Below are 20,979 nucleotides of genomic sequence, written 5' to 3' on the forward strand. Positions count from 1 at the left end.
TCATTTGAGGTTAACATAAAGCAAGAATATTGAAGTTAAGCCCTCTTTGGAGTATATTTAAGAAGGGTTGACATTTTTGTCTCATCTTTTTCTTTTTTTTTAAAGGTTTTATTTATTTATTTGACAGAGATCACAAGTAGTTAGAGAGGCAGGCAGAGAGAGAGGGAGAGGGAAGCAGGCTCCTTGCTGAGCAGAGAGCCCGGTGTGGGACTCGATCCCAGGACCCTGAGATCATGACCTGAGCCGAAGGCAGTGGCTTAACCCACCGAGCCACCCAGGCGCCCCTTGTCTCATCTTTTGAAGGAGGAAATGGGTTGGCATGTTTTGGTGGCTGTGTCTTTTCCCTTCAGCACACGTTTGGCTGAAGCAAGTGGAACCAATTGAAAAAAGGATATGTAATTTTTCCTGACATATCATCAGTGCAAATCTCTTTGAATTGAGGACAGGGAGATCTCTTTGAGTTGCCAGAGAAGATATCTTTGAGTTGAGGACAAAGTAAAGAGGCTCTGAAATCAACACAAGGCAGCTCAGAGTGTTCCAGCAGCGTTTTTACGGCACTGACTCATCGACTCGATGTACGCACAATGTGACTCTGGTTCTGTTTCTGCCTGTGTACACTGATTGCTGAAAGACCAAAAGGAAAAATTAACTGATGTCACAGATGACATGCCTCACCATACCAAAAGCAACTTCATACTTTCAACTTCTTTGTCAAGCCTTCAACAGTAGCCTTCTCTGAATATTTTTAACAGATTTTTTTCCTCTGTGTATAATTTATATTTAATTCTATTTTGATAGTCTCTATTCATCTCTGCATGAACAAAGAAACAAATTAATCTCTAAATAGTATACATTCACATGCATATTTGAACATCTGCATATATATATATCATATCTATGTGAAAGAAATTATTTTTCACTGTAGTAAAGCAATTGTGTACAAAAGTTGTATCAGTCTGTTTGTATTCAGGTAGGGAGGTAGGTGAATCCATAGGTTTGGCTAATTCTTAGAGGGGGCCTTAACCTACAGCAGGTTATAAATTACTGGTTTGTTTGTTTTTATTTTTGTTTTTGTTTTAGCAGATCTTAGTTTAGTTGGAAAAGGAAGCCATAGTCAAAATAACTATAATGGAAGGTGTTGAAAATGTTGAGAATAAAGGAAAGAAAATCAGGTGCTGTAGGGGTCCTTGGGAGCACGAGATGACTTCTGGCTGGCATTTGCTGTGTTTGCTGACTGTACCACTGTAAACACAGAACTGTGAAGATACCATCAGACTTGGGCATGTTATTAGTTCCCCTCTCCTTCCTGCTGAACATTTGTGAACTGTATGGAGAATGCGTGTGTTGTCAAGAATCTTGGACTTAGGAGTCCAATGCTCATGTAAATTTCATTCCCTGCCCATTCAGTTCCAGCAGGGAAGAGGTCTGGTATGCAGACTAGATCACCTACATTTCAGATGATGATTGTGAATGAAAACAAGGGAGGTAGATGATGCCTGATATCTGATCTGGCAGGATGTTTGGTCGCATCAGAGTCCCAAGTGCTAACCATTATACTGTGAGGTCGCATCAAATCCTTAAACTTATTTATTAGTTGACTGCGATGGTATTATGGTTGTATTCCATGATAGTGAGTTAATAGAAGTTCTAGAACACTCATAATACAAAACCCAGCAAACTTTTATCCATTAATAATTGAGTGTTCTACTGTAGTACAGGTCTCTAATCTGTTGCTTTGGGGGAGGGTTTTGGTGGGGGTTGGGAACCACACATATTCAAAGAATGGAATTTCTTTCTCACATGTCAGAGTGAGAGTTGTCTTTCCGTGGATCTGAGAGATGTGTTAAGCAGTCCTTCTAGACAAAATTTCTGTAGGGTTTGTCTCATTGAAAAAGAGAGTTCTCATTAGGTGTCTATTACTCTGATATAAACGAAGCCAGATCATTCTCACGCCTAAATTTTCCACCACCTAAAGAAGCTTAACTCTGAGCATTTGCCAAAACTACATTCAAAGTTGCCCATATACTTTTAATACTATAAATATATATCAATATTTCATGATACACAATCTTAGGAGCAATTTTTGTAAAGTATGTGACAAAAGCCACAAATGGCCTCTTCTTTTAGAGCAACCAGGAACAACTATTTAGAGAATTTTTGGTTTTGAGTCCAAGGTCTAGCTTTTTTTTTTTTTTTTTTTTTTTTAGCTCAGCGACATTAGGAATAGATAGTACAGTTGTCAATATGTACTAAATTTGGGGGCTATTTAAAGATCGCCATGAGAAATGTGTTGTGAATATATTAAGCCATAGCCCTCAGATGCAAATGTCTATTAGCAGAGAAAATTCTAAAAGCTATTTTTTCTTTGATTTACAACATTCCTATGACTAGTAGAATATTTTAATGTGGCAGATGACATTTTGATTTGTATTTGTCTTGCTTCAGTAGCTTCCTTTGTATTTATTTTAGCTTGGTGATTTCAGAAGTGGGACAAGTTTTATATGTCCCTTCTCTCCGTGACAATACTTAGCAATGCTGAGAAGTCAGGTTGTGATTGTATTAATTACTACCAGAAGTGGGACAAGTTTTATATGTCCCTTCTCTCCGTGACAATACTTAGCAATGCTGAGAAGTCAGGTTGTGATTGTATTAATTACTTTCATTATTTATAAAGTCAGTGCCCTACTTCAGCACTGATTAAAAATGAGCAACATAATTTTTAGAAATAATGTTCCTAAATGAGGTTTTATTTTATGTTCAAACCTTATTCATTGTGTTTCTGTGTGTGTGTTTGGGTATGTGTGTGTGCATATATAAGAAGATTAGAATATATATTTTTCTTCTTTTAAACCAGGGGGTTTGCCTAATATTGTCTAGCCTCTGATTTCTATGAATTTGAAGGTAAGAATGAAACTGGTGTGTTGCAAAATGTTTTCTTTTCATCCTTTTATGTCTGATACAAATTATAATATGTCCGATTTGAATGTTTGTTGAGAGTGGCAATTACTGGTTAACACTGCAGTGACTTTTCAAAGGGTTTTATCTTGATACTAGTATTCTTAGCCAGGCATATGAGATCTACAGCTAGACATTATACATCTGCAGTCACATTTCATACCACACTCAACCTGGGCCTCTGCATTTCATCTCAGTAACTTTCTGTTCTAGCAACAAGCCATGAACCCTTAAGCCCCAAGGCCTTTACGTATTCTATTCCTAATTTCCACAGCAGACTGCCAAAATATTTAACCAGCAGTAGGGCATGGGCACTGACCAGTCAGAAGGGACATGGACTAGAGCAGGTTCTGGAAGCCCCTTGCTGAGCCAGGGATTAACCCTTTATGTGATCCATGCAGGGTGTTGGAGTGGGGTGCTAGGGCAGTTCTTGGGAGATGAGGTGGTAGTTGATGGAAGAGGTCCAGACAGTGATGAGTCAGTAGCCTCTTTACCATCTCAAGGCCATACCAAGTATTTGTGTATACCTGGGAAATTTCTTCTTTCCTTTACCCTTTAACACATACACACCTCTGATTATATATAATCTCTTCTTTTCTTCCATTATACTTTATTTCCTCAGAGGAGCTTCCCTGCTCTTCCTGATGAGGGCCATTCTCATTGAGCCTTTCGTAGAAACTTCTATCCCTACATTTTACATTTCACAGTGGTTAGTTTATAAATACTTTGTATTGAATTTAATCATGTTTCCCTGCTTGTGGGCAGGAATTCCTGAAGACAGGAATCATCAGTGACCTGACAACCCCATCCCCCCTCTACCTTCCCTGAGTCTTGAAAGGGACAGAGGGAAAGGGACATATAGACTCCCTGCTGAGTGTGGAGCCTGGTGCCAGGCTCGATCAGTCCCATGACCCATGTGATCATGACCTGAATTGAAATCACCAGTCAGACACATTCAACCGACTGAGACACCACGGCACCCTGGAAGATAACATATTTTTAAAAGATTTTATTTATTTATTTATTTGAGAGAGAGAGAGAGAGAGAGCGCGCACACGCGCATGAATGGCAGGGGTTAAGACAGGGAGAAAAGCAGACTCCTGGCTGAGCAAGGAGCCTGATCGGGGCTCAATCCTAGGACCCTGTGATCATGACTGAGCTGAAGGTAGACGCCTAACTGACTGAGCCACCCAGGTGCCCCCCAAAAACATTTTTTTAAGTTACCATCTTTTTAATGCCTTTATACACATTTTTCTGAAGTGATTTTCAAATGATGGCTAGGTCCCAAGCTGTGACTTATCTTCTTGTTCTAACACAAACGCTTTTACTCACATGAAGTCCAGTACAAAGATTTAATCTCCTGAGTTGAATTATTCATTGTTCTTAAAGCTTAGCAAGAAACATTAAAACTTGAAACTTGAAAGCCCATTACTGTATATACAGGATGTTTGGAACATTAGAACTACTAGTGATGGATGAGCTGTGTCCTACCTTCAGAGAGTATCAGTCTAGTAATTTTCTCCTTATCCTATTTGTAAGTGTTGATAACATTTTCTTTCTCCACTGCAGTATCAGAACAGAGACCATATATTTTTTTTCTTTTTTTTTTTCTTTTAAGAATTTACTTATTTATTTATTTGTTTGACAGAGAGAGAGAGAGAGAGAGACAGCAAGAGAGGGAACACAAGCAGGGGAAGCGGGAGAGGGAGAAGCAGACTCGCCATCGAGCAGGGAGCCTGACATGGGGCTCAGTCCTAGGACCCCGAGATCATGACTTGAGACGAAGGCAGATGCTTAACTGACCGAGCCGCCTAGGCACCCCTACATTTTGTTTTCTATATGACACAGAACAGAGCTTTTAATAGTTATGTGAATATGCTTTTTTAAAAAAAAATAGGTAATACATTTATGTATTTATTTATTATTTTTAAAGTAAGCTCTATGCCCACCATGGGGCGTAAACTCATGACCAGGAGATCAAGTCGCATGCTCTACCAACTGAGCCAGTCAGGTACCCTTGGATGCTTTTTAATAATGATTGTGATGATGGTACTACAGGGCACCTTGTTAAAGTTTGTCTTTTCTTTTTCATGACAATTCAAACTACTTGTTCTTTTTATGTTTGTTATTACCCTGTCCTTTCCAAGTTCAATTTCATGTATAACCTGGATAGCTTTAAGTCCTCAGAGGAAGAGATACCAGTCCAGTCACTGTTATACTCCTCAAGCCTTTCCCTCTGTTCAAGACTTACCCATTGTCTCCAGTCTTTAATAGATCTTGCAATCACTCTCAATTTTTTTATGAATCTGACACATCACATATATCATTGTATTTCATGTTTCCATGCCTTTTATGGCTGCCATTGTATTTGAAAGTTTTTTTTTCTCTTTTATTTCTTGCCTTTCTACTTTGTGCACACACATGCATGTGTATGTGTGTGTGTGAGTTTGTATAGTTGTGCTACCATTCTCATGGTTTCTGGACTACTTTCCTTACATGCATGATTATAAGGAGATTATAGCATTTATGAATGTCAGTTATAAGTTAAATGTAATCTAGAATGATTTCAGTTATCATTCAAGTTAGTAAAAAACAATATGGACATAAAATGTGTCACTGATTGAGAAGAAATAAAAGAAGGAAGGCTTGGTATCTGAAAGCCTCTGATGCAAGTGGGGAAACTCAGCCACTGAAAAAGGTTGAGCAGTGTGACAGTTGATAATGGCAGAAAGTGTGCCCTCACTCGTGTGCTTAAATCGTTGAGTAATTTTGGTCCTCAGTCTTTTGGGATCTGATGGTATGGAAAATAGCTTCCAAAACTCTCAAGTTCACGGGCCTACTGTAATAGACACTACATCTCCCCCACATATACCCTCTAGTTTTTCATCATGTCAGTGCACACTGCTTTCAGTTGTCACCATAGACATTTCTTTACCTGAAGCTATGTTTTTGGCCTCTGGAGCCATTTTGGCCTCTGGAGTCATTACCCAGAAGTGCTGGGTAAAACTCCCTGAAAATGGCCTTCAAATGGTGACTAATGAGAGTTATTGTATAAATATTCCAGTTTCCTTGTCCATTGGCAAGGATAACTCTGGGCAACTCCAAATAAGTGTTGGAGGACTCTGAGGTATACACTCTACTGGGTCTGGACCTTCAGAGTTTCCCCAGTGAGAATAAGGTCCTGTCAAACATAGGGATTGGTGGCTTTATTTCTACCCTTTATTGGCTTCCTTCTTCCCCTTGTCTCCTTTCTTCATACCCTGACTCTTTGTCCTTCACCATCCAAGAAGCTGCTTGCATCTGAATTCATTTAGCAGTGTTTGTTTTAGGGGAACCCAAGATATATGCAGTTTGTAGTAATGGGGCTAGTGAGAGATGGTCACAGATCCCATGATGGTATAAGTTACTAACTTGCAGTTCTTAGAACAGTAATTCCCAATTGTATTTCTACAGTTTCAGATTCCTGTGGATTAAATCATACCCAAATCCTGGAAATTTTATTACAACCCCCATCTTACTTCCCATGCAAGAACATATATTAGATTACAAGTGGACAGAACAACCTTACTAGAGGAATGACTGATTTAAGATATTAAGTACAAGTACAATTAATTGCAAGTTGTCATATTTTCACTATCAAAATTGTTATCTGGACACACTTGATTCCAATCAAATACATCCCATCACAAATCGGGATCCCTTGATAAACTACCACTGTCTTGAGAAAGCTGAGATTTCTCTCTCTGGCTCAGCAACAACTAATACAGCCCAATCCATAGCAACTGCTGAATCAGAGTTTTACACCTTTTCTGCTAACGTGGGTGATAGTCAAAGCATCAGTTCCCCTGAATGGAACCAGCTGAGTTTCAGTAATCCAGAAAAGATTATCCAATTTTAGGTATGTAGATCTAGCCTAGTTGATCATTAACTGTAACTTGAACTAGTTTCAAATGGCCATGGGAAATGATTCAAGGTATCCATATAATTATTTTCTCTTCAATCAGCACATTCAAGTTCATGAAAATTCAAGAAAGGAAGAAGAAAATTATTTCATCTTCAAGACTCTCAGACTGAACAGTTTCCACCATTCTCATTTTTTGATCTGTTTTATGCAGCATATGTAATTAGGGGATTTTTATAATTGTCTCTGAAAAAAAAATAGGCTTCATATGAACATTGATAATGCTATTTATAATTTTTATGTCTTATTAGGGATTCAGAGACAGTGAAAATGGTGCTTCAAGATATCTTCATATTTGACTCTTAGTTTTACCAAAATGTTATCATTAGAGAAAATGAGAAAAGTTAGAATTTTAGGGTAATACGTTATTTGTTCTAATTATTATCTAGCAAAAGTTTTAATATTTGATATGTTAATATGTAATACTTTAGTGTTGTTGAACATTTGTAATTCTGTGAAACTGCTTCCAACCGCATGTCAATTACATGAAATGTTTTCATTTTTTTAATTAATTAATTTTTTTGTTTTTTGAGAGAGAGAGCACAAATGAGGGAGGGGGAGAGGGGGAGAGAGAGAATGCCAAGTGGGCTCCATGCTTAGTTCTGAACCCCGGTGATGGGCTTGATCTCACGACCCTGAGATCATGCCCTAAGCTGAAATCAAGAGTCGGACCCTCAACTGACTAAGCCACTCAGGTGCTGCCCATAAACTGTTTTTTTTTAATGATTTTTTTTTTATTTGACAGACAGATCACAAGTAGGCAGAGAGGCAGGCAGAGAGAGAGAGGAGGAGGAGGCAGGCTCCCTGCCGAGCAGAGAGCCCGATGCGAGGCTGGATCCCAGGACCCTGGGATCATGACCTGAGCCGAAGGCAGAGGCCTTAACCACTGAGCCACCCAAGCGCCCCCACATAAACTGTTTTTAAAGTAACTACATTTCATAAATCTTCTCTTTTGTATCACAAAAGATTGGTTTCATTTTAGGATTTTTTTTTTTTTTTCATTTTAGGATTTTAAGTGGCTGTGAATGATACAGTTTTATGAAAAGAAGAAAATGTATTTTTTTAAAGCAACTTTTTTTTTTAAAGTCTAACTTCTTTGTATATCTATTTTACAGATTAAAGGATTTACCTGAAGACAAAGCATTCTATTCATCAAAGACTGGACAAGAGTTACTTTTGCTTTTGGCAATTAAAGATGATGTTGTCATGGAAACAGTTGATCCTGCTTTCATTCATTGGCTGCCTAGGAGGTAACAATAAGCTGTATTTTCTAAATGGAGGTTAGAATTATACTTGAGCCATATGTTAAATAATTTTTAAATGTTGAAATAATACTCAACCAGTAGCAAAGAGAAGCAAATGTTTTTCCTGAAAGAAATTTTTGATTTCCTCTTCTAAAAATCAGTTCTCTTCCCAATTCCCTGATTTTCACAAGCCTTTCTATCTCCATGCAAAGATACCTAATAATACAAACCTACTGTAGTATTATAACTGTAACAGTTAATCAGAATTTGAGAATGTTAATTTATGACTTTTTTCCCAGAAGGAGCTAAAAGTTGTAATCTCTAGAATACAAGGGAGAATATAAGCTTTTTAAAAAAAAAACAACAGTATTTTCATATATAATCTTAAAAAGAATATGATTTTTACTTTTACAAACAACTTATTTTAGGAATCAAAAATATTCTTTTTTCTTTTTTAGTTTTTGGAAAATTTTAAATCTAGAACAAAATAGAAAAAGGAATGAGTCACATATCAGTTATATGAAAGCATCTATCATAAATTATTTTATATATTTCCTTTTTGTTTTGTTTTCTGGAAGAGTAGCAAAGTAAAAGAAAAATTTTTAAAAATAAAGTGGTATATATACTACTATTAATTTTTTGGGTTTCCTTAATGTTTTCCTTCTTTGTACTAGAAATATTAACGAGCACATTAAAAAAAACTGAAAAAATAGTAAATGAATATGCACATACATTCCATTTATGTTTGCTTTTATTTGAATATTATACCATTTTATTGTATTTGTTCTGTCCATGTGTCTGTGTGTGTTTCCTTTTATTTGCCTGTTTGACCCATCCCTCTGAAAATAAGTTCCAGAGATCATCACCCTGTAAAAAATTCAGTGCCCATCTCTTGAGGAGACAACCAGTTTTCTACCTAAGCACAATTCCTTTAGGATACCTAAGGAAACTAATTACAAAAGTAGTCTGTCACTTTTCTTTTCTAAGAATACAAAATTGATGTGGTATGAGGACAAATGTATTGTCAGATTAAGCATGTTACTTGAAGAAGTACATTAATTGGTGTAGATTTTTTTTTTTTAAGGATTCTTTTTTTTTTTTTTTTTAAGATTCCATTTATTTATTTGACAGAGAGAGATCACAAGTAGACAGAGAGGCAAGCAGAGAGAGAAAGGAGGAAGCAGGCTCCCTGCTGAGCAGAGAGCCCGATACGGGACTCGATCCCAGGACCCTGAGATCATGACCTGAGCCGAAGGCAGCGGCTTAACCCACTGAGCCACCCAGGTGCCCTATTGGTATAGATTTTTAAGCTCTTATGTCAAACTTAAAACATTTTTCACGTATTTAAATGAAAATATATGGCAAAAATTCATAATCAGTAAGAGATTATAAAATAAAACCTCCAACTTTTCAAGTTTTTATTTCTTTTAAATCAGTTTTCCCCTGTGATGTCTCAGTCTTGCTTCTAAATTATCTTGACTGCCACTAATCTGCATCTAGGGAAGAAGGGTCAAGTATTTATAGATGTTTGCCTTTTCAAGTGATCATTGGAGAAAGATCAACACAGATATCAAGACTTAAAATACCCATTTCTTGGATTCCTTTTTTCATTCACATAATTTCAGATTTGAGTTTTATTGTTGTAGAGGGGACTAAAATGAAAGGGATTGTACTACCGCAATATTATTACTCACCACATCAAGTTTCATAGGGCAACCTTGAAATTTCCCAACTAATTGAAAAGAAGATAAACGCAGGAAGTGGAAGTGTAGCCACAGAAAACAAGATCACTTTATCAATGGCTTAAAATTTTCCATTGTAATTTTACACCATATCCAGTTTGCATTGATTGTTTCAGCATTTTTGGGAAATGTTTTACGTATTTTTGAGCAAATTTATAAGAAAAAGTGGTGTCCATTTTGCTAGAATGTTAAGACATCATAAAACAATTTAAAGGTCAACTTGATTCTCTGGATATGTTGATAAAAAATCTATAAGGATTTGTAGGGAAGAATTGGATTAATATATGATAAATTTTAGGTAGAGTTATTTAGAAAAGTGGTAATTTTTATAATTATAGAGAAGAATTGGGCTTTTACCAATTTTCTAAAGAACATTGATTGTATAGAGTTCTTTACATACTTTGGTACTCCTCTAGGATCTATAAAATTTAGGTTAAAAGATTTGTGAGTGTGATATTTTGCTAACCAATATGGGTCATCTTTTATGTATTAAAGTTGAAACTCTGTTCATGATATAGGGACTGTCTTATAATAAATGGCAAGCAAAAACACTTTGTGGGAATTTGCTTACTTAGAGTGGTGTTCAGCCAATGATATAAACCAGATAAATGCAGCAAATGTTTGACAATTTGCGTTTTCTTTCTTCTCATATTTAATCTTTTGATTTTCCATTATTTTGTACATTTTTTCCATTTCCTTCTGTTTTGTCTCTGCATGCTTCCTCCTGCAACAAAGAGGCAAAAAGGCAAAAGTAATTTCTGGCCAGGACTTTTTCTTAGGATGCATTTGACTGATTTTCTTCAAAAAAAAAATTAGGCTTCATTCATTCTTAAACATACTTTTTTTGGCATCTGTTTATGCAACATACATTGTCTTCAGTGAAGAAAATTGACAGAGCTCTTTGTCCTTGTGGGATTTATGTTTTGTCATGGTGAGGTGGAACGTGGCATTAAGTTAGAAGATGATAGTGCAATGGGGAAGAGAAGCAAAATATAGTGAGAGTGTGCGAGATTGGGATGTAGATTGCCACTTTAAATAAGATCAGCCCTCATCAAGAAGTTAACATTTGAACAAAGATTTAGAGGTGAGCAAGTTGACCTTGTGGATATTTAGAGAAAAGAGCTCCAGGCAAAGTCAACAGTCCATGCAAAGGTTCTAACATATGTCAAGCTGAGTGTCTAGAAACAGCAGGAAAGCTAGCCTGGTTGGACCAGGAGGGAAGCAACAGGTGAGAGCCAAGAGGTAATGTGGGGATGAATATAGCAGAAAATGAGTAAATGACTGAGAAGATTTAGAACTTTTATTCTAAATGCCCCAAGGAACCATAGCATGGTTGGAATAGAGAAATGATTTGATCTCACTTATTTTTTAAAAGAGCCTCGGTGGACACCGTGTTGTGGATTAACTGTAGAAGGCCAAGTGAGCAAGCAGAGGCACTAGTTAGAAATTCACGCAGCCATCAGTCAAGGGTGACGGCGGCTGACTCCAGGGTGGTGGTAGGGTTGGTGGTCAAATTTTGGGTTTATTTTGAAGGTAGAATCATGACTCTTTGCTGGTAGGATAGATGTGGGGTGTGATAGAGAATAGGTAGATAGAGATAGAGATAGAGAAAAGGGTGAGTTGAGGATAACTTGAAGGTTCTACATCGCCTTTTGTTTAGAGCAAATTACCTCTGTTCACCTCAAGAGGTGTGCCTCATGAGTGGAATGAAGACCCAGAACAAAGTATGGGTTACAGTTTTCCATTAAGTAGTGGGTAAAAAAGTCAACTGAGTGGATCATGACCAGTGTTTCTTATTAAAATGGGTAAATTAGAATTAAAAAGGGTTGGAGTAGGATCTATCAGCATGCACTGGTCACTTGGTAAGTATATTCTTTTGAGCGCTTGGAGGTCTTTGGAATATAGCAGTGAAAAAAAAAAATCCAACAATATCCTAATCCTTCTGGAGCCTTCCTTTTAATATATGTGTGTCGAGTCCTGATAGTTCATGTATTTCTCACTCAGTTGCTGTCAAAAAAGTTTAAAAGCCAGAGACCTAAGGAGAAAGGAGATAGAGAAGAGAACCCTCCTGCATTTTGAGAAGAAGCCGGGAAAGGAAGGAACAATAGTAATGACAGCAAAGTTAATATACTAATAATATTAATGGATGGACCTCATTCTGTGGAAGTGCTTTACTTAGCTCCTCTAATTCACAAAAATAGTGAGATAGAATAGTATTATTTCTATCTTAGAGACAAGGAGAACAGTCTCTAAGATTTTAAGTGACTTTCCTAATCTTTGTGCTTATATCAAGATGTCTACTTGTCTTTGAAATCAAAGTATAGTACCCTACTATAATCGGTAGTACCTACTACTTCAATAATTTATTTTTTGGAATAAAGCCAGAGTATAAGCCATGGAGTAAGAATCATCAAGAACTCAAGGAGATTGTTGTTTCATTACTTAATTACCTGTTAGTTAATTGCTTAACCATATTAGAAATTGTAGATGTTTACTGCCCAAAATGGAAGCCACTAGCCATATGTGGCTAGTCCACAATGAGTGTACTGTAAGTATAAACTGCACACAGTTTTTCAAAGACTTGGTACCAAAAATTTTAAGATTTAAAATATCTCAGTAATTTTATATTCATTAGATGTTGAGATGATAATATTTTAGATATATTTGGTTAAGTAAAGGTATTATTAAAATTAATTTCACTTGTTTCTTTTAACTTTTTAAATGTGGATCCTGGAAACTTTAAAGTATGTGTGTAGCTTGCCTTTTATTTATTTTGGACACCACAAATCTAGACATTTATGAAATAAAAACCTGACCTATTTACAAATGTTTTTTGCCATGTACTACCCCAATAGGAAACCAAATGAATTAAGATAATGGGACTTTTTGATTTCATATGGGAGTACGTCCTGAGAATGGATTGCCTTCAGATACTAAATTCTTTGTAGGATGAGTTCAGATTTCACGTGACATGCTTGGTGGACTGTAGACAAGCCCTTAATCAATGCATGTGGAAATTCTAGACTTTATAGACTATATTCTATTGTGTTTTTTGTTTTAATCCTCTAGTAGGACTAGTTGAGTAAATATAAGTCTTTTGGAAAGAGATATTTCCTTGGATAACTGAAATCATTGTTGATGCCCAGTTAAAATACCATATGGAAAATATATTTCTGTAAAAGTTCCAAGGGGTTCTTATTTCATCAAATTCTTCTCTTAAATTTTAGTGCATAACCAGTATGTTGGGATCTACTGGCACTTTATAATACCTAAAAACTACTTGTGAGAATAAGTAACCATTAATCTGAGAAGGGAGGATGATCTTCAGTTGTCCTTATAGTGGATCTCGTGTTAGTGGTTCCAACACCTACTCTATTCTGCAGTATGAAACAGCCATGGAGCTTGGGTAAGATTGGTACCATGCAAAGCTCCAAAGATAGACCTATCTCATTTGCTCCAGTGACTGGCCTCAATTGCTAAGCTTGTGGCAAAATTTTGGCCATAACATTTTGTTCAAACTTTGTGGAAAGTGCCCTGTCTCCTACTGTGTCTAAGTGATGAATCCTAAATCCTGATTGCTGCAGGTGGCCATCCTGTAATCAGAAAAACCAGCCTGAGGGAAATGCTGATTCTGTGCCTATGGATCAGAGATAGCAGAAGAAACCAGCTCTTCAGTGATATTATACCTACGTAGCTCCACTCCTGGCTTAAATAGTGTAAGAAACAATAAACACCACCCCCCCAACCACACCAACCCCCCTAAACTAGCCTAGTCTCTATTCTGCAGAGCCTTATTAACCCATAAACTTTATTTGCCTCTTTCAAGAATTATGAAGGCAACCTGTGCCCCTCATCATGTCCCTAAATGTGTCATAGATGAGACCATATATCACGCCTTAGGAGATGATTCAGATCATATTGATTAAATAATTTCTTAAGAACTGTTGATATTGTAATTAAAGATAAAATATATTGTCACCAAACATGAGCCTTGGCTTCCTTTAATAGTATGGATTTAGTAATGGACAACATCTGCAAACAATACAAACAAAATTCACATGTTTGGGCTGCATTTGAAAATCATACTCTCTGCTTGTTTTAAAGGCAATAGTTTGTGGCAAAGGACACGACATCTTTGAGTGCCCGAATCCCATGATCCATCCTGGTCTTTGTCACCTTAATGTGAATCACCTTTCTGTGCTAGTCTTTCATCCCGTCATGGCCAAGGAAAGCTTTAAAAGCAAAATAAAATTTTTAAGTCCTCCCTGAAGTAATTGAGGGGTATTTTTCAATTGCTTTAATGACGCCACCCTTGTAATCACGGAGAAAATGAGTGTGTGGTGTTGCATGTAGCACTTCAAGTAAACTGTCGCCATAAACTCAAATGACTGTCATTTCTTCCGTGGTATTTGTGTGCAGTGTAATACGATTTGATGGCACTGATACTGGTGAAATGGAGATGACACTGATCTATGCTTATAAATCTTGACATCCTCCTTGTTTTCACCGATAAACTTATTTCAAATCATCCCCCTCACTTGCAGCGCCCTAAATCTTGAAATGCTTTTCATTTATCCCATTTAAATCTTGACAGTTTATCAGGGTATGAATGTGAAAATCTGGAGAAAAACAAGGCAGGCATTGTTGGCATAGTTTGTTCTTATAACCTTGATCATTGATAACCCCACATACTGGATTTTTATAAGCTTGATGGTGACTAGGAAAGCATTTCAGGGACTTACAAAATAATGTGCATTGGAAATGCTGTTAGAGTTCAGGAAACGCATAAGATTAAATAAAACCCACAATTTTATTTAGCTCTTAAAGTAGCTATTGTCGCAAATGTATCTGTTGATTAATTAACTGACTCCTGCAAATGCAGTGTTCATTCAAACCAACTTAATTGACTATTGCCTAAGTGATAAGCTGTCTTAAAGTACTCATCACATAAAAGTGTTTTTAAGTATCTCTGGGTATATTTTGTCTTTCAGTGAGCTTTTAGCAGAGCTAAAAGGATTGGGTTTCTGCTGTGTACAGATGCAGTTTTTATTAACTCATGAATAATGGCAAACTCATGAACACACGCATAAGCAAACCCATGTGTATGCATTTACACAAGGCACTACAAAAGGAATCCTGATTTTGGTCAGTAGCATCCATCTTATGAACATACTGATGAGTAGCGAGAAGGCAGTGTTTATGCTGTGACGGAGGGTGTCCTTAAATGACACTTCCTTGTCATTCTCTGTTTTCACCACTTGCAGTTCAGTTTTCCGTAGTCCGCTCCAGTCTTTATCATCTTTCACTTGAACTATTGCCCTAACCTTGCCCTTCATCTCTTTGCCTTCTTTGTCTTCCCTTCTCCAACTTATCCCACACACTGCAACCCTGGTTATCTTTTGGAACAGCCATTCAGCAGACATTTCCTAAGTGTTGATCTTGTGTAAGGCATTGTGATAAGTGGTATTGAGGAGGCTAAGATGGATTGGGTTACTGTCTGTCTAGGAAGGGAAGGAGATACATGTAAACAGTGAGAGAAGAAAAATGCTAAGATTTAAAATCCTATTTAAAAAAATGCTGATAAAAGAGACTAGAATGGAATGGAAGTTCTCGGAAGAGAGAAGTTACAGAAATGAAGGTTGGGACACCTGGATGGTACAATAGGTTAAACATCCAACTCTTGGTTTTGGCTCAGATCATGGTCTCAGGGTTGTGAAACTGAGTCCCACATTGGGCTCCACAGTCCGCATGGAGTCTGCTTAAGTCTCTCTCTCTCTCTCTTTCTCTCCACCCCTCCCTGCTGTGCTTCTCTCTCTCTCAAATAAATAAAAAAATCTTTAAAAAAAAATGAAGACGGGGGGCGCCTGGGTGGCTCAGTGGGTTAAAGCCTCTGCCTTCAGCTCAGGTCATGATCCCAGAGTCCTGGGATCGAGCCCCACATTGGGCTCTCTACTCAGCAGGGAGCCTGCTTCCTCCTCTCTCTGCCTGCCTCTCTGCCTATTTGTGATCTCTGTCTGTCAAATAAATAGTTAAATCTTAAAAAAAAAAAAAAAAAAGAAGGATGGGGCATCTGGGTGGCTCAGGGGGTTAAGCCTCTGCTTTCGGCTCAGATCATGATCTCAGGGTTCTAGGATCGAGCCCTGCATCGGGCTCTCGCTCAGTGGGGAGCCTCCTTCCCCCTACTTCTGCCTACTTGTGATCTCTTTGTATCAAATAAATAAAGTCTTTTAAAAAAATGAAGAAAAATATTCATGGGTAAGACAGTGTTTGAGCTGGGTCTTAAAATAAAAATAGAGTGAACATGTATTGAGTGCTTTACTTGGTACCAAGCATTGAGCTAAGGGCCTTGTGTGGATTATATCATTTAATTCCTTTGGCAACCTTCTGAGCTTTATGCTGTTATTATCCCTGTTTTATAAATGAGGGACTGATAGCTCTGTCAAGTTAAGGAGCTTTCTAAAATTCAAATAGTTAACAAAAGTTTGAGCCAGAATTTACAAACCAGTCTAGAAGACCGCTTCACTCCACAGCCCATGGATATAACCGTTATGTTGAAATTGGACATAACCTAAGAGAACGGAACAATGTGTTAGTCTATTTAAGCTGCATAGGCTTGGTGGCTTTAAAAACAGAAATTTATTTCTCATAATTCTGGAGGCTGAGATATCTAAGGTCAAGGTGCCAGTTGATTCACTTCCTGGTGAGGTCACTATTTCTAGCTTGCTGACACCTGTCTTCTTTCTAGGTCCTTAAATGGCAGGGAGATTAAGTCTTTGGTTTCTTCTGGTTGGGACACTAATCTTTTCATGAGGGCCCTATCCTCATGGCTTCATATAAACTTCATTACCTCCCAATGTCCCCACCTCCTAACACTGTTAAATGGGGGATAGGACTTCAACATATGATTTGGGGGAGAACACAGACATTCAGCCCATAAAAGGCAAGAAGGATTATTTAAGTGTGGAGAAAAGTATGACATAGAATTGGTTGCTGGTTATCTATCGCAAGTATGGAATAGCTTTGATTATAATGACAATTAATGTATATTAAGGTTTTCTTGTATGTCAGCCCCAACTTAAGCAATCTATTTCTGTTAATTTATTTAATTATTGCCAAGACCCTTTGAGATAGGTATTATTATAAATATTACTACTTTATAGAATAGAAGAAAACTGAGGTACAGAGAGATTACTACCTTGCCTAAAGTTACATGCCATTATTAAGTGTAACCACATTTCAAACCCAAGCTGTATTTCTGTAGGCCTACACTGTCCAATATGGTAGCCCTATGTGACTATTGGGCACTTGAAGTATGGCTAATCCAATCTGAGATTTGTTTTAAGTGTAAAATACTGAATTTCACAGACATTTTGAAAAATGAATGGATTACATCCCAATAGCAATATTTATATTGGCTGAATATTGAAAAAATATTAATATATTGGGTTATTTATAATACATGATTAAAGTTAATTTCACCTGTTTCATTTTCCTTTTTATTTCCAAACAATGCAAATTTTATAGATGTCATGTATTTTTTTTATGAGAACATCTAGGTTCTACTCAGCAAATTTCAATTATATGATATGGTATCAAATAGAGTCATATTTCCATTGGAAATTAGGGCTAGAAATTGTTAAGCAGAGAATGGTAGAGTCTTGAATTTGCTGTAAGACCATTGTCCCCAAAGGATATTTGTAGATAGAAAGGAAGGAAGAAAAACTTAAAGAAAATGCCCACCTTGGGGTTATTGTGGTATATGAAGTGAGGGATTACTTATGCCCAAAATAGGGCAGTTGGAATCATAAGGTAAGATGGAAGATGGGAGAAATTACAGAGTTAAAACTGAAAAGGTATGACAAACAACTGGATGGTTGTACCTGGTGAGGGAGAAGAGATTATCGAAGAAGACTTTTGAGGTTTCCAAATTGAGTGGGGAGGTAATGACGCAATTAAAAGAAATAATAAACACAGGAGGCAAGGATTTGGATGTGTTTTGAGCATACTGAGTTTTGAAATGCTCAAGGAGTGGGTGGTTTGAGCTGCAAGTCTGTAAAAATCAAAAGAGTAGATTCCAGTGTTGTGGGGGGGGGGTTTTGGGGGGAGCACTTGGTATCCCAGCAGGAGATTGAGATGGGGAGGGGTTTTCATTGTGATAGCAACTGGGGAGCCTGTTTAAGCCTAATGGATGGAGAGTTACAGGAGGTAGACTGAACCCAGGGGCAGATGTGGCAGGAAAGGAAAGACAGAGCAAAGATATGGAAGATCTCCTCCAGGTTAGCAAGATAAAGTGGAAGTTGAGGAATTATTTCAGGAAAAAAGAGAGTTGGAAGAAGATGGAGTTAGAAAAAGCTACTGAGACTTGTGAACAATAAGCCATTGGAGCATCTGCGTGGCCCAGTTGATTGAGCATCCGGTTCTTGGTTTTAACATTGGTCAAAATCTCAGGGTTGTGAGATCGAGCCCCCATTGGGCTCCACACTTAGTGCAGATTCTGCTTGAGATTCTTTCTCCCTCTGCCCCTCCCACTCCCTTGCTCCTCCGCATGCACTCCCCCCACTCATGCTCCCGCACTCCCTCTCCTTCTTTCTCGCGTAAATAAATAAACCCTTTAAAAAAAAGCAAAACAAAAGAGGCCCTGAGTTACAGGAGTGCAAACCTTTTAAGGAAGAAATACTTGGTAAGGAAGGAAGAAAATACATTGATAACAGTAATCTTTGATAAAACGGTTCTGTTTACATCCATACACATGCGTATAGTTTTGTACATACACTTGTGTATTCCAGGCCATGCCCATCTTGTAAATGAGAACAGTGTGGCTTATTGGGGCCCTTTTCCTTCCAGTCACATGACCAATTCTTGGCTCAGTGGCTTCTTGACCTAGATTGCCTAAATTTCCCCCCTTCAAAGAAGCTTTGAACTGCGCTAAGCCTTTTTTGGGTACGGTGTGTCGTAGATCCTTTTACAGAAAAGAACTAATGTTTCCTTCTGGAGAGTATTGTTTTTGACCAGCGTTCAGAAGATAGGTATGTATGTGCGTGACAGCCCAGGTGTACATTGGAAGGAGTTGTCAATTAAAAACATTTCTGTATATTTGCTACTTCTTCCAGCTACCCTTAAGATGAATAGCCTTAAGAGAATGGATAGAAACTGAAGCGTCCCAGGGTGGTTGGGCTATTGAAAGTGGTTCTTTGAATACTGAGCTACTCTAAGTCAAAATACTTGACACTTCATTAGTAATATGTAACCAGAACTTGCCTTGGTGTGCCAAGTGGCACAGAATCCCATTTGTTATTCAATGGGATTGATCATTGATAAGTCCTAGTCCTGGCTTCTGTGTCTATTTTGTCTTTCCCTTTTAAAAATCCTACATGGCTTTTCTGGAATGAATTGTGAGCATGTACTAATGTTATTGCTTCAAGTAACTCTTGGTGATTCATCTTACATATTGCTGAGTGTTTGGGAGACTGGGCTCTTAAATATTGTGTGCATTTCCTTTATACTCTATTTGTACCATCTTGCTAATCATTCTATGAGTTTGATTATATAAAATACTCACGTGTGGAACTAGACCATTTATTACTTCACTGTTCCAGTTTCAGTCCATGTCTTTAAGCTTGCATAAAACTAATGACTACCACTCGGCTGTCCTCACTGACAAGTACAGTGCAAGGAGTTTTCGTGTTTTTCTCTAATTTCACGTCAACTCTGTAGTATTCATTTTCCACATATTTTCTATTTTCTGTTTCCTTGAAGTCTTAAAACTTTTCTTTTTGCTTAATGTACCATTCAAGCACTCTAGCAGTGAAAAAGCCTGCAAGGGTATTCCTTGGGGATCCTTTCCCTGACTTCCTAAAGCGACCTGTCATTGACCGCCCATCCGTTGAGAGCCTCACGCACACCCCCAACCCTGGCCGTTGACGTGCGTAAATTAAAATCTTAGACAAAAAAATCTTAGACATAAAAAACTGCCCATTCATGCAGTTCTGCCTCTGCATTACTTTCAAATCCAAACCCTAACTCAAAACCTGCAGAATATTTTAATTTGAAAACTAGCCAGGCTCTTTGTTCTTGTGTTGTCAGTGAGCCCTAACTTCTCATGTGCCTTTTTTTCCCCCCTCATGAATGAGATATGCAGATACAATTTAGGTTTACTTCTGCATGTTGTTTCCTTTGAACATCAGCTGACACTTTAAGTTTGAGAAAATGTCAAGTGAAAGAATTCTGTGATTAGATATGCATCATGGGATGCTATTTTAGATAGGGATATTTTTAAATTTCAGATTACTTTATGAGGACAGTAAGTGGTAGGGAACAATCAAATTATGTACACATCTTAACATATGTACATATCTATGTCTGTAATTTGAAGAAACTACGGGAAGAGATAGTTGTTTTATGTTTTGTGATAAAACTTTCATCATTTTCAAGCAATATCACATTACTAAATAGGTTCTAGAGCTTTTATTTTTCAACTGTGGCAAGGAGAGGCTGAGCCAGTTTTGCTAGCTGCCCACTGATTGCCAGTATTCTGTTTTTACATAAGGTCAGCTCCCAATGTCCACAAGGAATACCGCATTAATTTCTCTGAACAGTGTTAATGAAAACAAGAAGGCAAATGACTTACAGACATGGGTGAAATGTTAGAATTCATCTGTCTATCAGTAAATAAGCATATACATGAAAATGATTCTGCAACCTTATTTATTTTTTTCATTAATCAAATAATTGATGCAAGAAATGAACCTAAAATAACTCTACCATTGCACTACATGTTTGTGAAATTTTGTGTCATTCCAGTTCTACTATTCATAAAATTCATGATACATGGTTGAGATGAAAATACTGGTGATAATGAAATGTTTGCACAACAGTCTGTATCTGAAGAGCATGTACTGAGTGTAAAACAGTGAGCTTCTTGGTCATGCTGCATTGTGGATATTTACTGCTTACAAAGAAGAGAAAAACAATAAACGTCTTATTGGTGGGGTGGGGGGAGGGGCAGGGGAAAGGAAGGCAGAAAACCTCCTATACCTCTAGCAGGCCATTAGATTTCCCAAATGCTTCCTCTTCCAGC

At 37.5% G+C, this 20,979-nt stretch overlaps 1 protein-coding gene across 1 annotated transcript in view; it reads left to right on the plus strand.

The window, feature by feature from the left end:
• Positions 1-20,979, plus strand: part of CNTN3 (contactin 3) — a 353,501-nt gene that overhangs the window by 78,655 nt on the left and 253,867 nt on the right. The window contains exon 2 of the mRNA XM_047746701.1: positions 8,032-8,166. Coding sequence (XP_047602657.1) covers positions 8,112-8,166 — 55 coding nt within the window. The 5' untranslated portion in view covers positions 8,032-8,111. The remainder of the gene's footprint in view (positions 1-8,031; positions 8,167-20,979) is intronic.

This window comes from Lutra lutra, chromosome 1, assembly GCF_902655055.1.
Source record: "Lutra lutra chromosome 1, mLutLut1.2, whole genome shotgun sequence".
In the NCBI taxonomy this organism is placed as follows: domain Eukaryota; kingdom Metazoa; phylum Chordata; class Mammalia; order Carnivora; family Mustelidae; genus Lutra; species Lutra lutra.